This window comes from Momordica charantia, assembly GCF_013281855.1.
Source record: "Momordica charantia cultivar OHB3-1 chromosome 1 unlocalized genomic scaffold, Mcharantia_2.0 BLBB01000001.1, whole genome shotgun sequence".
Classification (NCBI taxonomy): domain Eukaryota; kingdom Viridiplantae; phylum Streptophyta; class Magnoliopsida; order Cucurbitales; family Cucurbitaceae; genus Momordica; species Momordica charantia.
The window spans coordinates 22,841,195-22,856,022 of record NW_028275157.1 but is presented as its reverse complement, the minus strand read 5'-3'; the positions used below and the strand labels follow the sequence as shown (position 1 = coordinate 22,856,022).

General features: G+C 35.6%; 3 protein-coding genes across 5 annotated transcripts; 2 read left to right on the top strand and 1 right to left on the bottom strand.

Annotated features, from left to right (window-relative positions):
- Window positions 1–3,684: 3,684 nt before the first annotated feature.
- Window positions 3,685–4,206, bottom strand: LOC111012468 (uncharacterized). Its single transcript, XM_022286635.1, has one exon. It carries the CDS (start codon window positions 4,204–4,206, stop codon window positions 3,685–3,687), a length of 522 nt encoding a protein of 173 aa, XP_022142327.1.
- A 2,627-nt stretch (window positions 4,207–6,833) lies between these two features.
- On the top strand, window positions 6,834–10,712 carry LOC111012469 (protein INCREASED PETAL GROWTH ANISOTROPY 1). The gene is made up of 5 exons (XM_022286636.2): window positions 6,834–8,200; window positions 8,751–9,064; window positions 9,158–9,269; window positions 10,021–10,155; window positions 10,348–10,712. Exons 1-5 carry the CDS (start codon window positions 7,031–7,033, stop codon window positions 10,477–10,479), a joined length of 1,863 nt encoding a protein of 620 aa, XP_022142328.2. The 5' UTR covers window positions 6,834–7,030; the 3' UTR covers window positions 10,480–10,712.
- A 936-nt stretch (window positions 10,713–11,648) lies between these two features.
- On the top strand, window positions 11,649–14,824 carry LOC111012382 (50S ribosomal protein L34). Of its 3 annotated transcripts, XM_022286522.2 has the most exons (5): window positions 11,649–11,792; window positions 11,891–12,008; window positions 12,154–12,230; window positions 12,562–12,673; window positions 14,332–14,824. In XM_022286522.2, the coding sequence occupies exons 1-5, from the start codon at window positions 11,762–11,764 to the stop codon at window positions 14,459–14,461; spliced, it is 468 nt and encodes a 155-aa protein (XP_022142214.1). In that variant the 5' UTR covers window positions 11,649–11,761; the 3' UTR covers window positions 14,462–14,824. The 3 variants fall into 3 exon arrangements, with proteins under 3 accessions (XP_022142214.1, XP_087983869.1, XP_022142213.1); XM_088127743.1 differs by lacking the exon at window positions 14,332–14,824 and adding an exon at window positions 14,182–14,233 and having other exon boundaries at window positions 11,660–12,008; XM_022286521.2 differs by having other exon boundaries at window positions 11,663–12,008.
- Window positions 14,825–14,828: the final 4 nt, after the last annotated feature.

Sequence of the window (14,828 nt, the reverse complement as noted above, 5' to 3'; positions counted from 1 at the left end):
AGGGGAGGGCTGGGTTTGATTTCTTTTTTTAAATTGAGGATAACTTGGTAATTTTACAAAGCAAAATAAGTGGAGGGGTCAGAAATCTGAGGTGGAGGGGTCATAAATAGGTAAAAATCAAAAGGGGGTCAAAAGTCCAAAGTGGTTATTGAAAGGGGTAAAAAATCCCAATTTCCCGTAGAAAGGGAAAAAAGATTCAAAATTCAAAATTTAAAGAAGAAATGGACGAAGAAAGGAAAAGAGAAATGGAAAAAGGTTTTATTGGGAAATGAGATGGGAGGAAGCATTGATGGCTTTGGCAATGGCATTTAGTGAAAAGCGTTGGCCAGATGCCTTCAACTTCAAGACACTCTTTTTGGCATTATATATTTCAATTCAAAATTATCTTTGTTTTATTTTCGTATTACTTTTGTTTTTCTTAAGCAAGGTTATTTTGTAATAAGATATAGTGGTTTTAAATTATTTAAAAGCATTTCTTACCTAAATTATTTATATTTTGGCTATAAATTAAAAAGTATTTGAAAATGTAAATGCACTTTTCTGATCTGATATAATTAGATTTTATAATATATCTTTGTAATATATACTTATTTGTCAAATTCAAACATAGTTCAACGAATAAGATACTACTACCTTGCTTAAGGTTAAAGGTCCGATCATGCACTACGAACATCTTCCCAAACATTTCTCTATCTCTCTTATTTATTTATTTTGGACATACCCCACATTTTCTATTAATATATCTAGACTCTATTCATATAAAGTCTCTCTCGTCTAGTCTATCGGTAGTTACAAAATTATTTAAAAGAATCATTTTTAGTAACCAGTAAAAGTAAAAGATAATTGTATGTTCAAATTCACTATACATAATTTCATAGCTTCTTTTTTTAGAGGAAACAATTTTTAAGTCTTCAACTTCTCTGAATAAGTAAACTTTTTTTCCTTTTCAAATGCTCTAACTTTTACACACATATATATATAACAACTTATAAAAGTGGAGATTCAAATTCACGATTTTTTAATTAAATATGGGTGTCTTAATCAGTTAAATTAAGCTCAAATTTATCCAACCCTCTAAGTTAATTAAATTTAAATTAAAGCTTTTAGTTTAGGTGAATAAAGATCAAGGCGATGAAAACAAGACAACGTGGCAGGGCATGAGTAAACAACATAGCTTAGGCCATAGCCTTTTTTAATGTCTCGATCGCAATCTGTCTGTCTGGTAGCAGTGTCTTTTGTGGTATTAATTTGGTAAAGCTTTAATCTTCGTTAAAAACAAAATTATTATTCATTATTCTTATTTGTGATGTACAAGTTTCCTACTATGATTTAAAATTAACATGCTTTCAATTTTGTTTATATTAATTTGATGTGTTTTAATATCCAAAAAGAAAAGTTACTAATCGATCTTAATTAAACTGGTTGACGAGTGATGGGAACCTGTACATGATCAAAATATTTGGGAAAAAACCCCACCCAGAAAATAACCCAATGGTGTAATAAATTACTATGTAGGTTTAAATATGAATTTGGTTTTTGTCAATATATGTATATATATGTATATATATATATATAATTTTGGTCTATGGACATTTCATTTTTTATTTTTTACTATCAATTTTTGTTTATTTTAATTATTGTACTTTCAAAATGTTCATTTTAGTCATTGTATTTTCAATAAATAATTATTTTTGGTTCATTTTTATCTCATTTATTTCTATTATAATTTAACAATGATACTCGCTAAATTTATTGAAATGTAGCCATAATTTTATATTAAAAGGTTCCTATTTGTTATGAAATTTATGTTAAACTTTTGCAAATAGGGATCAATTGTTCACTTTTAAACATTATATTGACCAAAATAGACATTTGGAAAATATACACGAACTAAAATGAACTAAAGTTAAAAATAAATTGATCAAACTAAATGTTTTAAACATATATTGACCAAAATGAACCAGAGTTAAAATGACAAGAATCCGAGGGTGTAGGAAGGAATAATATACGTATTGTACTAGCATGCATGCACACTCATAGCATACTCCATAATTGAACCTAAAAACATGTTAGGTAAATGTTTTTCTAGACTTGTTTTAAGTGTTATTTTCTCTTAATTTATTTGTATGGATATTTTTAAAACAAATGATTAAGTATATTCTTTAAAATATTTCATGAAATCTCCCCTTGCAAATCTGCAAATAAATTTAGGTTAGATTACAAATTTGGTCCATTAACTTAATTTTTTATGCCACATAGTCAGAAAATTTTAAAAAACATTCAATTATTCTATGTTAATTTAATTCATATAATGATTTTGTATAATTATTTACTATTAGTTATTTTTTTCTGAAACAAACACTTCATTAAAGAAACAACTGAAGAGCCTGAGGAAAATTAGAAAGCTGCAAAAATGGAGCATCTAACTCAAGAGCCTTTTGAGAAACAGAATGAACACAGCCTCATTTGATTCTGATCTCCGGGCATGCACAAAAGATAACTGAGGGAAAAGAAGAAGCCTTCAATTCATGTTGCTGTCTTATTTTGGCAATCCATCTCTCCATTACCTTATTTGACAAACAAACAAAATTGTTTTGTAGAAATACATTCAAAATATTCATAAATGAAATTTGATACATTGTTTCAAGGACATTAATTTTATCTAGTACTAGTTTTGGCGTGGGGAGTTTTGGCATGTATTCTTTTTCTTTTTCATAATAAATGTGGGGTTGAGCAGTTGTTTTATCAATTTGAGCTATGTTTAAATTGACAATTATGATATGTATTAAATAAAATACTTCGAGATGTAACGATGTAGGTTGGCAAGTACCTATCTTTACATGAAAAAAAAAATTCTTCCTCTTTCTTATTTGTAAAAAAAATTAACGGTGATACGTAACAGTACATAAAATAGAAGGTTTATCGATCAACAACTAAATATTTTTCATGTATTAATTGTTCGAAGAGGGGAACAATACATGTGAGCACGTTGGTATCGGATGGGCCCGACCCCGCCAATGTGTAACCCTAACCCTAACCCTAATCAAGAGATAGAGACAAATGTGAAGGAGGATGGGGAGGATTAGGAAGGTTTTGGAAGATTTGGCATGTTGCTTTAGCTTCGTTGGCATTGTGCAACCATGCTAGTGCACGTAACACTAACACTTGAACCAAAAGAAGGACCACTTCCCTCTCTCCCGAAGTCGGGACAAATGTGTATGTACATAAATATTATATTATATTACATTTAGACACTTGAGTTTTTTTTTTTTTTTTTTTTTGGAGATAGAGAGAGACGAGAATATAATTGAGAGGTGTATATTAATTGTATGTTTATGGCATTCGTTTTCATGCTAGCTTTTCTCACATGATACCGCTCCCTTCTCACATTAATTTTCCTCTTCTTATTTATTTCTTCACCTCCTAACTTTTATACTCAATTCTCTACACTACACTACACACACCACACCCCCTTCACTAAATGCATATACATTCATTCCATTTTTTACTTTTAAGTTACATTGTTTTCTAAAGAAAATTTTGGTTTTCGCTTTTAATTTTTGGGTTTTGAAAATTTTATGCTTATATTTTATAGTTTATTTTTCACGGTTTTGAAGAAGGTTTTTGAAATCAGTCAAATTTAAAAAGTAACAGACGTTTTTTTTTAGATCAAAGTACTCTATTTTAAATTGTTTTCGTGTAATAGGCGCTCAGAGACAACTGATCTTGAGAGAGGTTGGATAATTCACGGCGCAATTGAAAAATACGAGGTCGATTTTTGCGTTGGTAGCGTTCTTGAAGATCAAGCCAGATATCCCTAGCAGAATCGGAAAACAAAACGCTCGCCGAAATCTCTTTAGACAGAGAATTTAGAAGCCAAGCAATGACCACATTATTGCAGATCTTCCACGAATTAATTTGAGCACCAGATGGACGAGAAATCGATCCATCAACAAACCCGATTTTGTTCTTCACGGTGAGTGCGATAATCATGGAACGACTCCATGAAGTATAATTGTTCTCGTTCAGCAGATCAGAAACGAGGACAAGACTAGTATTATCCGAGTGATGAAGATAATACGGATTGGAGTAATTCTCAAGAATTGAGGTAGTCGCAACACCATGAGTAGTTGAAGAAGAAGAAACTCCAGCATGAACCTGTTCGGAGGGAATTCCTGAGGGCAAGATGGGAGTTTCGTCAGTCATGGTGAAAGGAAGCAGAAGGTGGAACTCTCAGAAAAAAACTGATACCATATTGAAACTGAGAGTAAATAAGTCGGCTTAACTTTTATTGATTTACTCAAGCCCTTATATATACAACCTATGTACATAAAGAATAAACTGTACAATATAAGCACTCTAACTAATTAGAATAATTAATCCTCCTAATAAATAATGGTAGATAGAGGTAAGAAAACGAAAATGTTAGAAAGGCAAAGGCGTTTTTCTTGAACAGTACGTTAACAAGACAACATTTCAAAGAAATTCTACAATTAGTATGGTGTGAGATCCGTGAGTGCTATTTCAAGTTCCTTCTCAATATGCAAATTTCAAACATAGTAATACTTTACTTCCAAGTTCACAGATCCCTGTTTATTTACAGCAAAAAAAGTAGAACAAAAATGAAAGGAAACCACTGCAACCCAATCCCAAATAATAATAAAATCAATGTACTCTTTTTTCTTTATTAGGAAGCATAAAAATTAAAAAAAAAAAAAAAATCAGTGGTAACTTTATATATTTGTGTGGGTTGCGATCCAGGGCGGAGGGTCGAAAAGGGCTCTGCCTTTTTAGCCATTTTGAAGCATCAGAGGGGCTGCTGCCTCAGAGCCGCAGCTTATTTAATTTTTTTTTTTATTGGTCTGTGTTGTTAAAATTTGGGCAAATAATGGAATGGGTGAAAACGAAAAGTGAGGAAGGTGGTGTGTGAAGTAAGTTAGTTAATGGTCAGTGTCAATGCATTGAATAATATATTGGGTGAAAATGATGGATCAGCCATATAATCTCTGGAAAACAATGCCCATTTGCCCCCTTCTTTTTAACTTTTGAAATCACATGTGTGCTTGCCCGATATATTTCCCACCGCCTCAATGAGGTGGTTGCTTTTGCTTGCTGTCATATTTGGGTTTTAGGAGAAACACCCTAATTCCCCTTTGAGATATATGAGTTTATTTATTGGGTTTTGGATTTTGAGTCATTTTGAATTTTTTAGCCACCTTAATTTGGTTGATATATATGTGGTAGATGTACGTAGGTATTTTAAGGATCCTATATCGATAAGATTAGACATGAACTACTCTTCTCGATCGTTACTAATTAATTTTGAGATGAATCCTATAAACTATTTTCTACCTATTATTTGTACAATATTTGAAGAGTAAAATAGTTAGGTTAAGAATTAAAAAGAAAGTTATAAAAAAATGAGGAAAATAAAATGGATCTCACGTAGCTTAATTAATAATAATAAGGGAGGTTTTAATTGGGAATGATTTTTCTTCTGAAGGGAATGATTAAAATCTTAGTAACAAGGCAAGCTACCAGAACTATTGAAAAAAAAATATATCAAAGAAAAGATTATATGAAATGGAACAAAATGACGTGGGTTTTGGTTACCTTTATTTTGTCGTTCCCATTCATTTAATAAGCTTTTATTACGTTGGAGAGTACATTATAAATTTGAAACCACTTCCTCTGCCTTCACCATACGCCATCCTCCACTACAACATTTTTATGCTAACTTTTATTAATGGAGATTCTCGCTTCCAAAATTTTCCCTTTTTTTACATTTTCCATTCCACCAATATCTATATTGCAATCAATGCCTTCTTTATTTTTTTTCCGTTTTTCTAGCTCTATATTAAACCATAGTCTCTTCGCTATTTTAGTGTCCAATTTTTAACATATGTTATCAGCTGAGACACCTAAATTTAGGTAGCATGCACTTTAATTGTATTAAAAATATAACTTTGTAGAAATTGGAGTTTAAAAAATAAGTCAAAAAAATTTGAGAAAGTATAAATATTACATATCCATTTACTCTGTTTTATTCTTTTTTTTTTGATACATTTGTTTTATTCTTTATATCTTATAATAATGAACTTAATATGATTTTCAGGGTTAATTTTTGGTATTATAATGGACATAAATCTTAAACTGTCAATTCTCAAATCTATGTATTTGATAAATAAAATGTAATTTGAGTATAGTTGAATGGATGATACACATATCATAATTTCAAAGGTTGATGATTCAACCAGGAAGAAAAAAAAGGTTAGATGATGTAAATGTAAGAAAATAAATGTAAACAAAAAAAATAAAATGTTACATAAATTTAAGACAGTAAATGGAACAACTCCATGGTTGGCGTCCGGGGAGAGAGAAGGACTGAAGGAGAAGCGGCAGGATTATTTTTATATAAAAACTTTTCAAACAGAAATAGTTAAGGGTGGCGAGAAATCGCGAAAATATAGAGAGAAATTCGTTGAAAAATTATTGAGCTGACCGTTGGAAGGGTTTTCTACTGTGTGAGTTTTTTATTACACTGGCAGCTGCCCGACCCACAAATCCCACGCGCCTTCAACTCCAACAACGGCCACGTCCTCTCTTCACAGCTTGATTCCTTGCTATTTCCATCACGCGCATACTTGTCCCGGCCACAAAGCGAGTATCTTGGTTATACTTACTCGACGCGATTCGCTTATTTGATTTCCTTATTTTCTTATATTTTCCTTACTTTCAAATTAGATCCAATCCAAGAAAATAAGACCGTTCCTCGTGATCGACGCCCTCAAGTCCATTCTCTTTCACTTCCCCCGCAAACGTTCTTACTTTTTCTTTTTCAGTCATTTTAATATTTTTATTTTCACAAACTCCAAGTCTCTCTCTCTCTCTCTGATGAGACGAAGACAAGGACGTTTCGTTCACAGTCCAAGTAGATTGAAAATTGGAGGACTGTAAAAACCTCAGTCCCGACCTACCTTACCCAAGCACAAAGAGAGACAACAGGGAAGGAAGCACACAGAGCCTAGGCATGGTAGCTGGGAAGGTGAAGGTTGCAATGGGGCTGCAGAAGTCCCCCGCGAGCAGAAAGCTTGACAGCTCACCGAAGCCATCCACGCAGGCGCAGCCTTCTCCGAGCTCCGGTAAGGTTTCTCAGAAAACGGTCTTCTCCCGCTCATTTGGTGTCTATTTTCCTCGCTCCTCTGCTCAGGTCCAGCCTCGACCGCCTGACGTGACGGAGCTTCTCCGTACGGTCGAGGAGTTGCGTGACAGAGAGGCGCGATTAAAGACTGACCTATTGGAGCACAAGCTTTTGAAGGAGTCTGTCGCCATTGTTCCTCTGCTTGAGAACGAAATCGCTACGAAGGACGCTGAGATTGAAAGAGCATCCAAGCGGATATTATTCTTGGAGGCGGAGAATGAGAGATTGAGAGTTGAGGTGGAGGAAGTTAAACTTAGTTTTGAGGAACAGAGGGGGGAGAGTCAGGAAAGAATAAAGGCAATGGAAGGGGAAATCGCGGAGCTGAAGAAAATGGCGTTGGATCGAAGCAGGATGGAGCTTATTTTGCAGAACGACGAGCTTTCGGCGTCCCAGAGGTTCCAGGGATTAATGGAGGTCTCGGGAAAGTCTAACCTAATCAGGAACTTGAAAAGAGCGACCAAATGTTCGGATGCTGTTGTTAACCACGACAATCATAAGGTTGAATATCCAGAGGCAAAGAAAGAAGAAGTTGAAGCTGAAATCGAGAGACCGAGACACTCGCGGTGTAACTCTGAAGAACTCGCCGAGTCCACTCTCTCTAACCTAAAATCACGAATACCTAGGGTTCCCAAACCTCCTCCCAAACCTTCCTCGTCTTCCTCTTCTACTGCCTCTTCTTCCTCCTCCTCATCGACTGGCTCTTCTGGTGACATAGAGAATGCGATCCCAGCCCCACCCCCTGTCCCTACGAAGCCAATGCCGCGGCCTCCACCGCCGCCTTCGAAGTCCGTTCCGCCTCCCCCTCCGCCGCCTCCCAAGGGTAAGAGGCCGATGCCAGCGAAGGTGCGGCGAGTACCGGAGGTTGTTGAGTTCTATCATTCGTTAATGCGGAGGGACTCCCGGCGAGATCCCGGCTCCGGAATTTCCGACCCGCCGTCGACCGCCAATGCTCGTGACATGATAGGGGAGATCGAGAACCGGTCCACTCACCTACTCGCTGTAAGTCACCGGTCACGTATTTTCGGTCCCTTATTATTTTCAGTATTTTAATTTACAATTATGCCACTAGGTTGAGCTTTTTGTCAGTGACGAATTGACTGGTCCTCAATTGTCCTGTTTTTATTAGGTGCGCCTATTGAATTTCTTTGGATTTTATTGTCAAAAATCGGAATATTGCTTCCTTTAATAGGATTGCCCTCTTGATTCAAACTGTCTTTTCGCGTTTCCCCTTTTTCCTCAAGGCTTGGGCAATTTTGTCATTTCAACTCGAATTCATGGCTTTTTGGAATTGGAGGTGAAGGAATTCAATTTACCCTTCCCTCTTTCTTTTTTCAAAACATAAGCATAAACAAATCGGAAAAGTAATCATAGAGAATAAATTTTCTTTGAAGCCAAATAAAGATTGATTTCGAAGGATATCAACCTCTTGATGATGGATTTTGCTTTATTATCAATCCCAACAGCTAAAAGAAAGTCACTTTAATTATTGCTCTTTTGGAATTTTGATTTGGTTGTGATGCTTATGATTAATCTCTCATGTTACTGGCAGATAAAGACGGATGTAGAGACTCAAGGGGATTTCATAAAGTTTCTGATTAAAGAAGTTGAAAATGCTTCATTTACTGACATCGAGGACGTTGTGCCATTTGTCAAATGGTTGGACGATGAGCTCTCATATCTGGTGGACGAAAGAGCCGTCCTTAAACACTTTCAGTGGCCGGAGCAAAAGGCCGACGCTCTGCGTGAGGCCGCCTTTGGCTATTGCGATCTAAAGAAGCTGGAGTCCGAAGCGTCATCGTTTCGTGGTGATGCCCGCCAGCCCTGTGGTTCCGTTCTCAAGAAGATGCAAGCTCTGCTTGAAAAGTATTCAAAAATTTTCCTTTGGTTGCTTCTAGTTGATTATCTTTTTTCCTTGCTTTTAGTTTCATTTCTTAATTTCTGTTCTGGGTGCAACAGATTGGAGCATGGCGTATACAATCTCTCGAGAATGCGTGAATCTGCAACTAAGAGATACAAAGCTTTTCAAATTCCAGTGGAATGGATGCTTGATAGTGGAATTATGAGTCAGGTAATTTCCATCTCTGTTCGATTAAACAAATTAGTTTAATTCTAGCTTAGGTCTGCTGGTGGGGGAAGGTGGAAGGTATCCAAGAAGAGATGACTGCTGATTAATAATGATTTCTTTGACTTGTGAAATGCTCTGATTATTAAAATTATTAAGTTGTTCCATTCGGGTGTGTCTCTCCGAGTGGTCCCTTTTAATGGATCCTTTCTGGAGAGACAGGGAAATAACTCTGACACAGTCTACAGAACAATGTAAATATAAATATGGAGAATGGTTAACAAGATGACAAGAAGGATGTTTTGATTTTGCTTTTTTTTCCCCTGCCCCTTGCCTGCACGCGCACATGGGAATTCCCAGATTTCTAAACTACATCTTCTTGTCTGCTTTATTGTTGTTTTTTAATTATGGGTTAACAAGAGAATCAGATTCTCCTCCTTGTTTGCTGGTATGCTAATTTGATTCTTTTTAAAAGTTTCTTTAGATTGAGGACGCTGAAATTTGTTTGTTAATTAATATTCATTCATTTCTTAACTCAAATAAACCCTTGGAAGCTCCAGAATCCTATCTCTCGTGCAATGCATTGTTTTTAAAAGAGTAAATTAATAAACGTTAAAAGGACAAGTCGTTTTGCCTTGAAAATATGGTCCCCTGGGCGCCAAGTTCGCAGTTGTTTTAATACGTTCACGTGTATTAGTTACTTGAATGATATGTTGCTGATCAGAGTCAATTGCGTGCTTCAATTAATGTGCCACAGATCAAGCTTGTCTCTGTGAAATTAGCAATGAAGTACATGAAGAGAGTATCCGCGGAGCTTGAAACAGTCGGTGGTGGACCTGAGGAAGAAGAGCTGATTGTCCAAGGCGTTAGATTTGCCTTCCGTGTGCATCAGGTAATCTTGGGCTCCTCAACAACTGGCTTTTGTGCCCACTTGATTTTTGGGCTCTTATGAAAGGAGGAGAAGGGGGGACCCCTCTTATTAGCAAAAGTGATATTGAAACTGGAAATTGTTGCTAAAACTACTTTGTTCAGTCTCCATGATTATGTGTTAATATTTCTTTCTTCAACTTCTTCTTATGTGCAGTTTGCCGGAGGATTTGATGTGGAAACGATGAGGGCATTTCAAGAGCTGAGAGATAAAGCAAGTTCATGCCACGTTCAATGCCAAAACCAGCAACATAAGTACGTGTGCAGTAGCAGGCCTACAACTTGTTAATCTGCAGCAATCTCAGCTTCAGAGGGCTCTGTTTTTTGGTGGTTGTAAAGATCGATTGTTAACCATGTTTGTGAATATTAATGGCAGCAGCTGTTTTGGGTGGGATGGGATGGGACTCCAATTTATTCATTTAAAAGATAATGAACTGAGGTCATATTATATTGAAAAGAAAGGAAGGGAACCCATTTTCTTCTTTAATATATGCATTCAACTTCATCCTTTTCCTCTTTAAATATTTGCACATTGTCATCTATACTTTGAAAACTTGGGCTTAAATGAGAAGGGGGTGTTTTTAATGTCTTTTCCTCCACAGTTATAAAAGGTGGATCGAGAGAAAATAATGGAGTGGTGGAGCTTGAAAATTATTTCGAAGGTTTTTCTTTCTTCGATTACAATATATAGAAGTGGGAAATTCGAAGGTAGGATCTTTTGGCTGAATGTATAAGAGTGAGAAAATAGTCGTTCAGCTAGGTTCTATTCATAAAATAAGAATTTTTATAAGAATATATTTCTAACTAGACCAATTTTATTCTATCTATTCATAAAATAATTTGTAGAGTAGTGAATACCTTAAATAATACGTGAGGACATGATTTACACAAAGTTATGTCAACTAGTCTTTGTTTCTTTGAGCGTGTGGCCAAATATTTTAAAATAAATATTAGTTTTGACATTATTTTCAAGAGGCCAATAGAAGTAGAAACGTATGTGCTAAATGATTAACTATGGTGACTTGAGATGCACTTTTAGGAAATATATGGAGACGAAAAAAGGTAAAAGGGTTTATTAATGAAAGTAAAAGAAAATATTATTGTTATTTTTATGTTTAGTTAATTTTGTGTATTTTTTTAGTACAATATGTGAGGATTATGTGAGGATTGAATTCGAACTCCTGACAACATGAAAAATTATTCATATTATTTAACAAATAATTTTAAATTATTCATATTATTTAATTTTTTTATTGAATGTTTGTTGGAAAAGAGAAAAAAGGACAAAATTATTTATATCTTTTAAATTTTTAACCTTAATTAATTTTTTAGTACAAATCTTAATTAAAATTAAAATATGACAACTTCAGAATTTTATGAAATTCTACAAAATCCAATAGTTTTTGTTAGAACTTAGACCTACCATTAAAAAAATTGATATAATTTTTCTAAAAGAGATATATATTTTATAAAATTTGTTCCAACCTTCGGAAGCCGCTCCCGAGTCCGGACATGGATCTGTAGCTTTTTGACGCATTTAGCAACGCAGATGACAGGCTCCATAGTTGTAAATGTGCCATTTCCTTGGGCAATTGAACTCAGGTTTCGTTCTTACCTTCATTCCAATAAGAATCGATCATCATCATCTGCGCATTTTCTCTGCTCTCTCACACGGCCTCCAATTTCTCGCCTTATCAAAGCTACTGCTGCGTCGTCCATGGAGGTTGAGGAAGGTGGAAGATCTGCAGCTGTTGGCAGCACAGCTTCGCCCATGAAGCTCTTGTTCGTCGAGATGGGTGTCGGATACGATCAACATGGGTGAATTTTCATATTTCTTTCTTCTTACAAGTTTTCTGTTTGTTAGATATATATGAACTCGTGATGATTTCGGGAATACAGTTACGAACTTGTTTACAGTGGGAAAAGAATGAGATTAATAAGTGGATTATCTTTTGCCATACAGCCAAGATGTCACGGCAGCTGCTATGCGGGCCTGCAGGGATGCCATATCTTCCAATTCGATTCCAGCATTCCGTAGAGGTATGAATTTGGCTCCTTCTTCTTGGTAGCCTAAATTACGCCGTAGGGTCTTCCGTTAATAGGGTCTTTTCTGTTACGTATTTTTGGTTGGTAATGTTTGAATCAGTGCTCTCTACCTCCTGTAAACTACATTCATTTAGATATATAAAGTATCATCATTTTCTCGGAAAGAATAATCATGTCTTTGCACTGTTCTGAATTTATTTCTGAATTCAGAATCTTAGTTTTTTAGTTACTTGTGGCTTCTGTTAGTTAAGTTTATGATGCAAGACGTTGCCTAGTTTCATTATGTTAATCTTTCAATTAGGACTAATGACAAGGTGTTGTGTAGGTTCCATTCCTGGAGTCACATTTGATCAGATGAAACTTCAGATCAAACTTGGAGTACCACAGACACTTCAACAATCCTTGGATATTGAAAAAGTCAAGTCTGTCTTCCCATAGTAAGTATTGAACTATTTCAGTTGGATGACTTCATTTTTAGGGGAAAATGCAGAGCACTTGTTCTTGTAATTCGCTACACCTTGAGCTTTAGGTTAGGCAGATAAGTGTTAGTGATGCAAACAAATAAATGAGCCTTTACAATCCAAACAGTAGGAGGACTAAGTTAAACTACTAGTTAAAGCCATTTTAGCAAAATAACCAAACAGAGAATGAGAGGGGATGGAAAAGTAACAAGTTAAAAAGGCAAATGAGGTAAGCCAAGAGCAACAGAAGCCAAAGCAAAGATCTGTGAGGATGCTGAGCTGTAGAAGAAGGCTGCTAGATTAAGATGCTGAGTTGGTTAGTGGCTTGCTTTAGCGACCCTCCTAAGCTTGTGGGTGTTTCAATCACTCCAAGATTCTCTGAAGAAAGTAATTTGTAGGCAGCTTGAGGTTGAGGCTAATATTCTCCTATCTGTTAAGAATATGGTATATACCTACTTCCAGTTCTTTGTTAATGATCTTACCTCTGATAAAAGTGAAGATCTATCTCTAGATGTTTGGTCCTTGCACGGTAAATCAGGTTTGCAGCTACAACATTAGCATTGATGCTATTACACCGAGAGAGAGAACAGAAAGATGGTTCAAGGTTATTTGAGAAGAGATTTGAACCAAGTAGAAGGATTGAGGTTGTCAGGATTCTCTGTCGGTGTGCCAAGATGGTATAAATAATCCTTTATCTTCTATTGGAACAGCACCTCCTTAGTTTTCACGTCCTTCACGTAAAAGAAAGAGGGTAAAATTCGACCAAACATTCTTCTCATAGGTCAAAATAAGGATTCTTACTAGGTTCTTTTTTATTCTAGGTAGGCACTCATGTGACGTTCCTCAGTTTTAGAGAACTAGATGCATCCTAAGTATGCTTACTAGGTTCATTTTTGCAGAAACCAACCATTACATCTTCAATATATTTTTGAGAAAGTGGAGTCTGTCTTTCCATTGAGTAATGAACTCTTTTCTCAAACCTCTGTTGCATCATAAAATACTTTGCCAATCTATTAGGAATGCCTTTGGGGTAATTAGGGTTATTAATAGAATAGTAAGGTTTGTTAGTAACTAATTGAGGAATTGGTTAGTAGAGATTTGTTATAAATAGAGTGAGGGGGAAAGGATAATGGGTGGCAATTTAGCATGGTTTTGACTTGAGTGATCCAAGTACCTCGAATTACTTGGGGATTAGTCCTTCTAACCTTTTATCTTTCCATCTATTTCAACTATTTGGTTTCCATCACAATCATGATTTCTTTGATCTCCTCCATAATGTGACCCTACTGCTTCCCTTTTCCCTCATTTGGTGGGACTCCTGGAGTTTGTAGAACCAGCGGGTCTGTATATTATTATCATTATTTTAAATTTCGGGTTGACAATTATTTGGTCTTATTTTTCTGTGCGCATACTCATATTTTATCATCATTCATGAGTAACTAGTCTATTGCTTACTCTCCTGTTGGTCTGCCTTTTGGATTTAGTCTTCGTGGAACCAGTTATCTTGAAATAACATGTTAGCGAGAAAGATTGTTTGGATGGACAGACATTATTTTTCATCGATGATGGCTAACACCTACAAACCATCCTATACGAAAGATCATTGAATCTTTCCCTCGCTTGATTTACTGCAGTGGAAAGATTCTGAATGTTGAGGTCGTTGATGGTGGCTTAATATGCTCCAGCGGTGTGCACGTGGAAGAAATGGGAGACAAAAATGATGACTGTTATATAGTAAATGCTGCTGTATATGTTGGCTATTAATTTTTGTGCCTCATATTCCTCTTCCGGAGATCTTAACTCTTAAGGGTTATTCACCCCTCCCCACAAACCACTGAACAGTGTATGCATGCTCGAGGAGCTTAGTCATCTATGATTGTGATTATACTGTAAGCTAAGCTTGATGAATACTTCGACATTTCAGTTTCCTTGGAGATATTGAGAGAACCACAGGGTTATTTCCTGTATTGATTAAGCTCTCAAATTTAGTTTTTCTTGATTTTAACATGCTGCAATATACTTTCACTATGTTTCAAACTCATGTTTTAGTCATCAACATCTGTAATTACTAAATGAACTGCCATATCAGTTCGTATTCAGTGGAATGATCTTTGAGTGCTTGGTGGAGTTG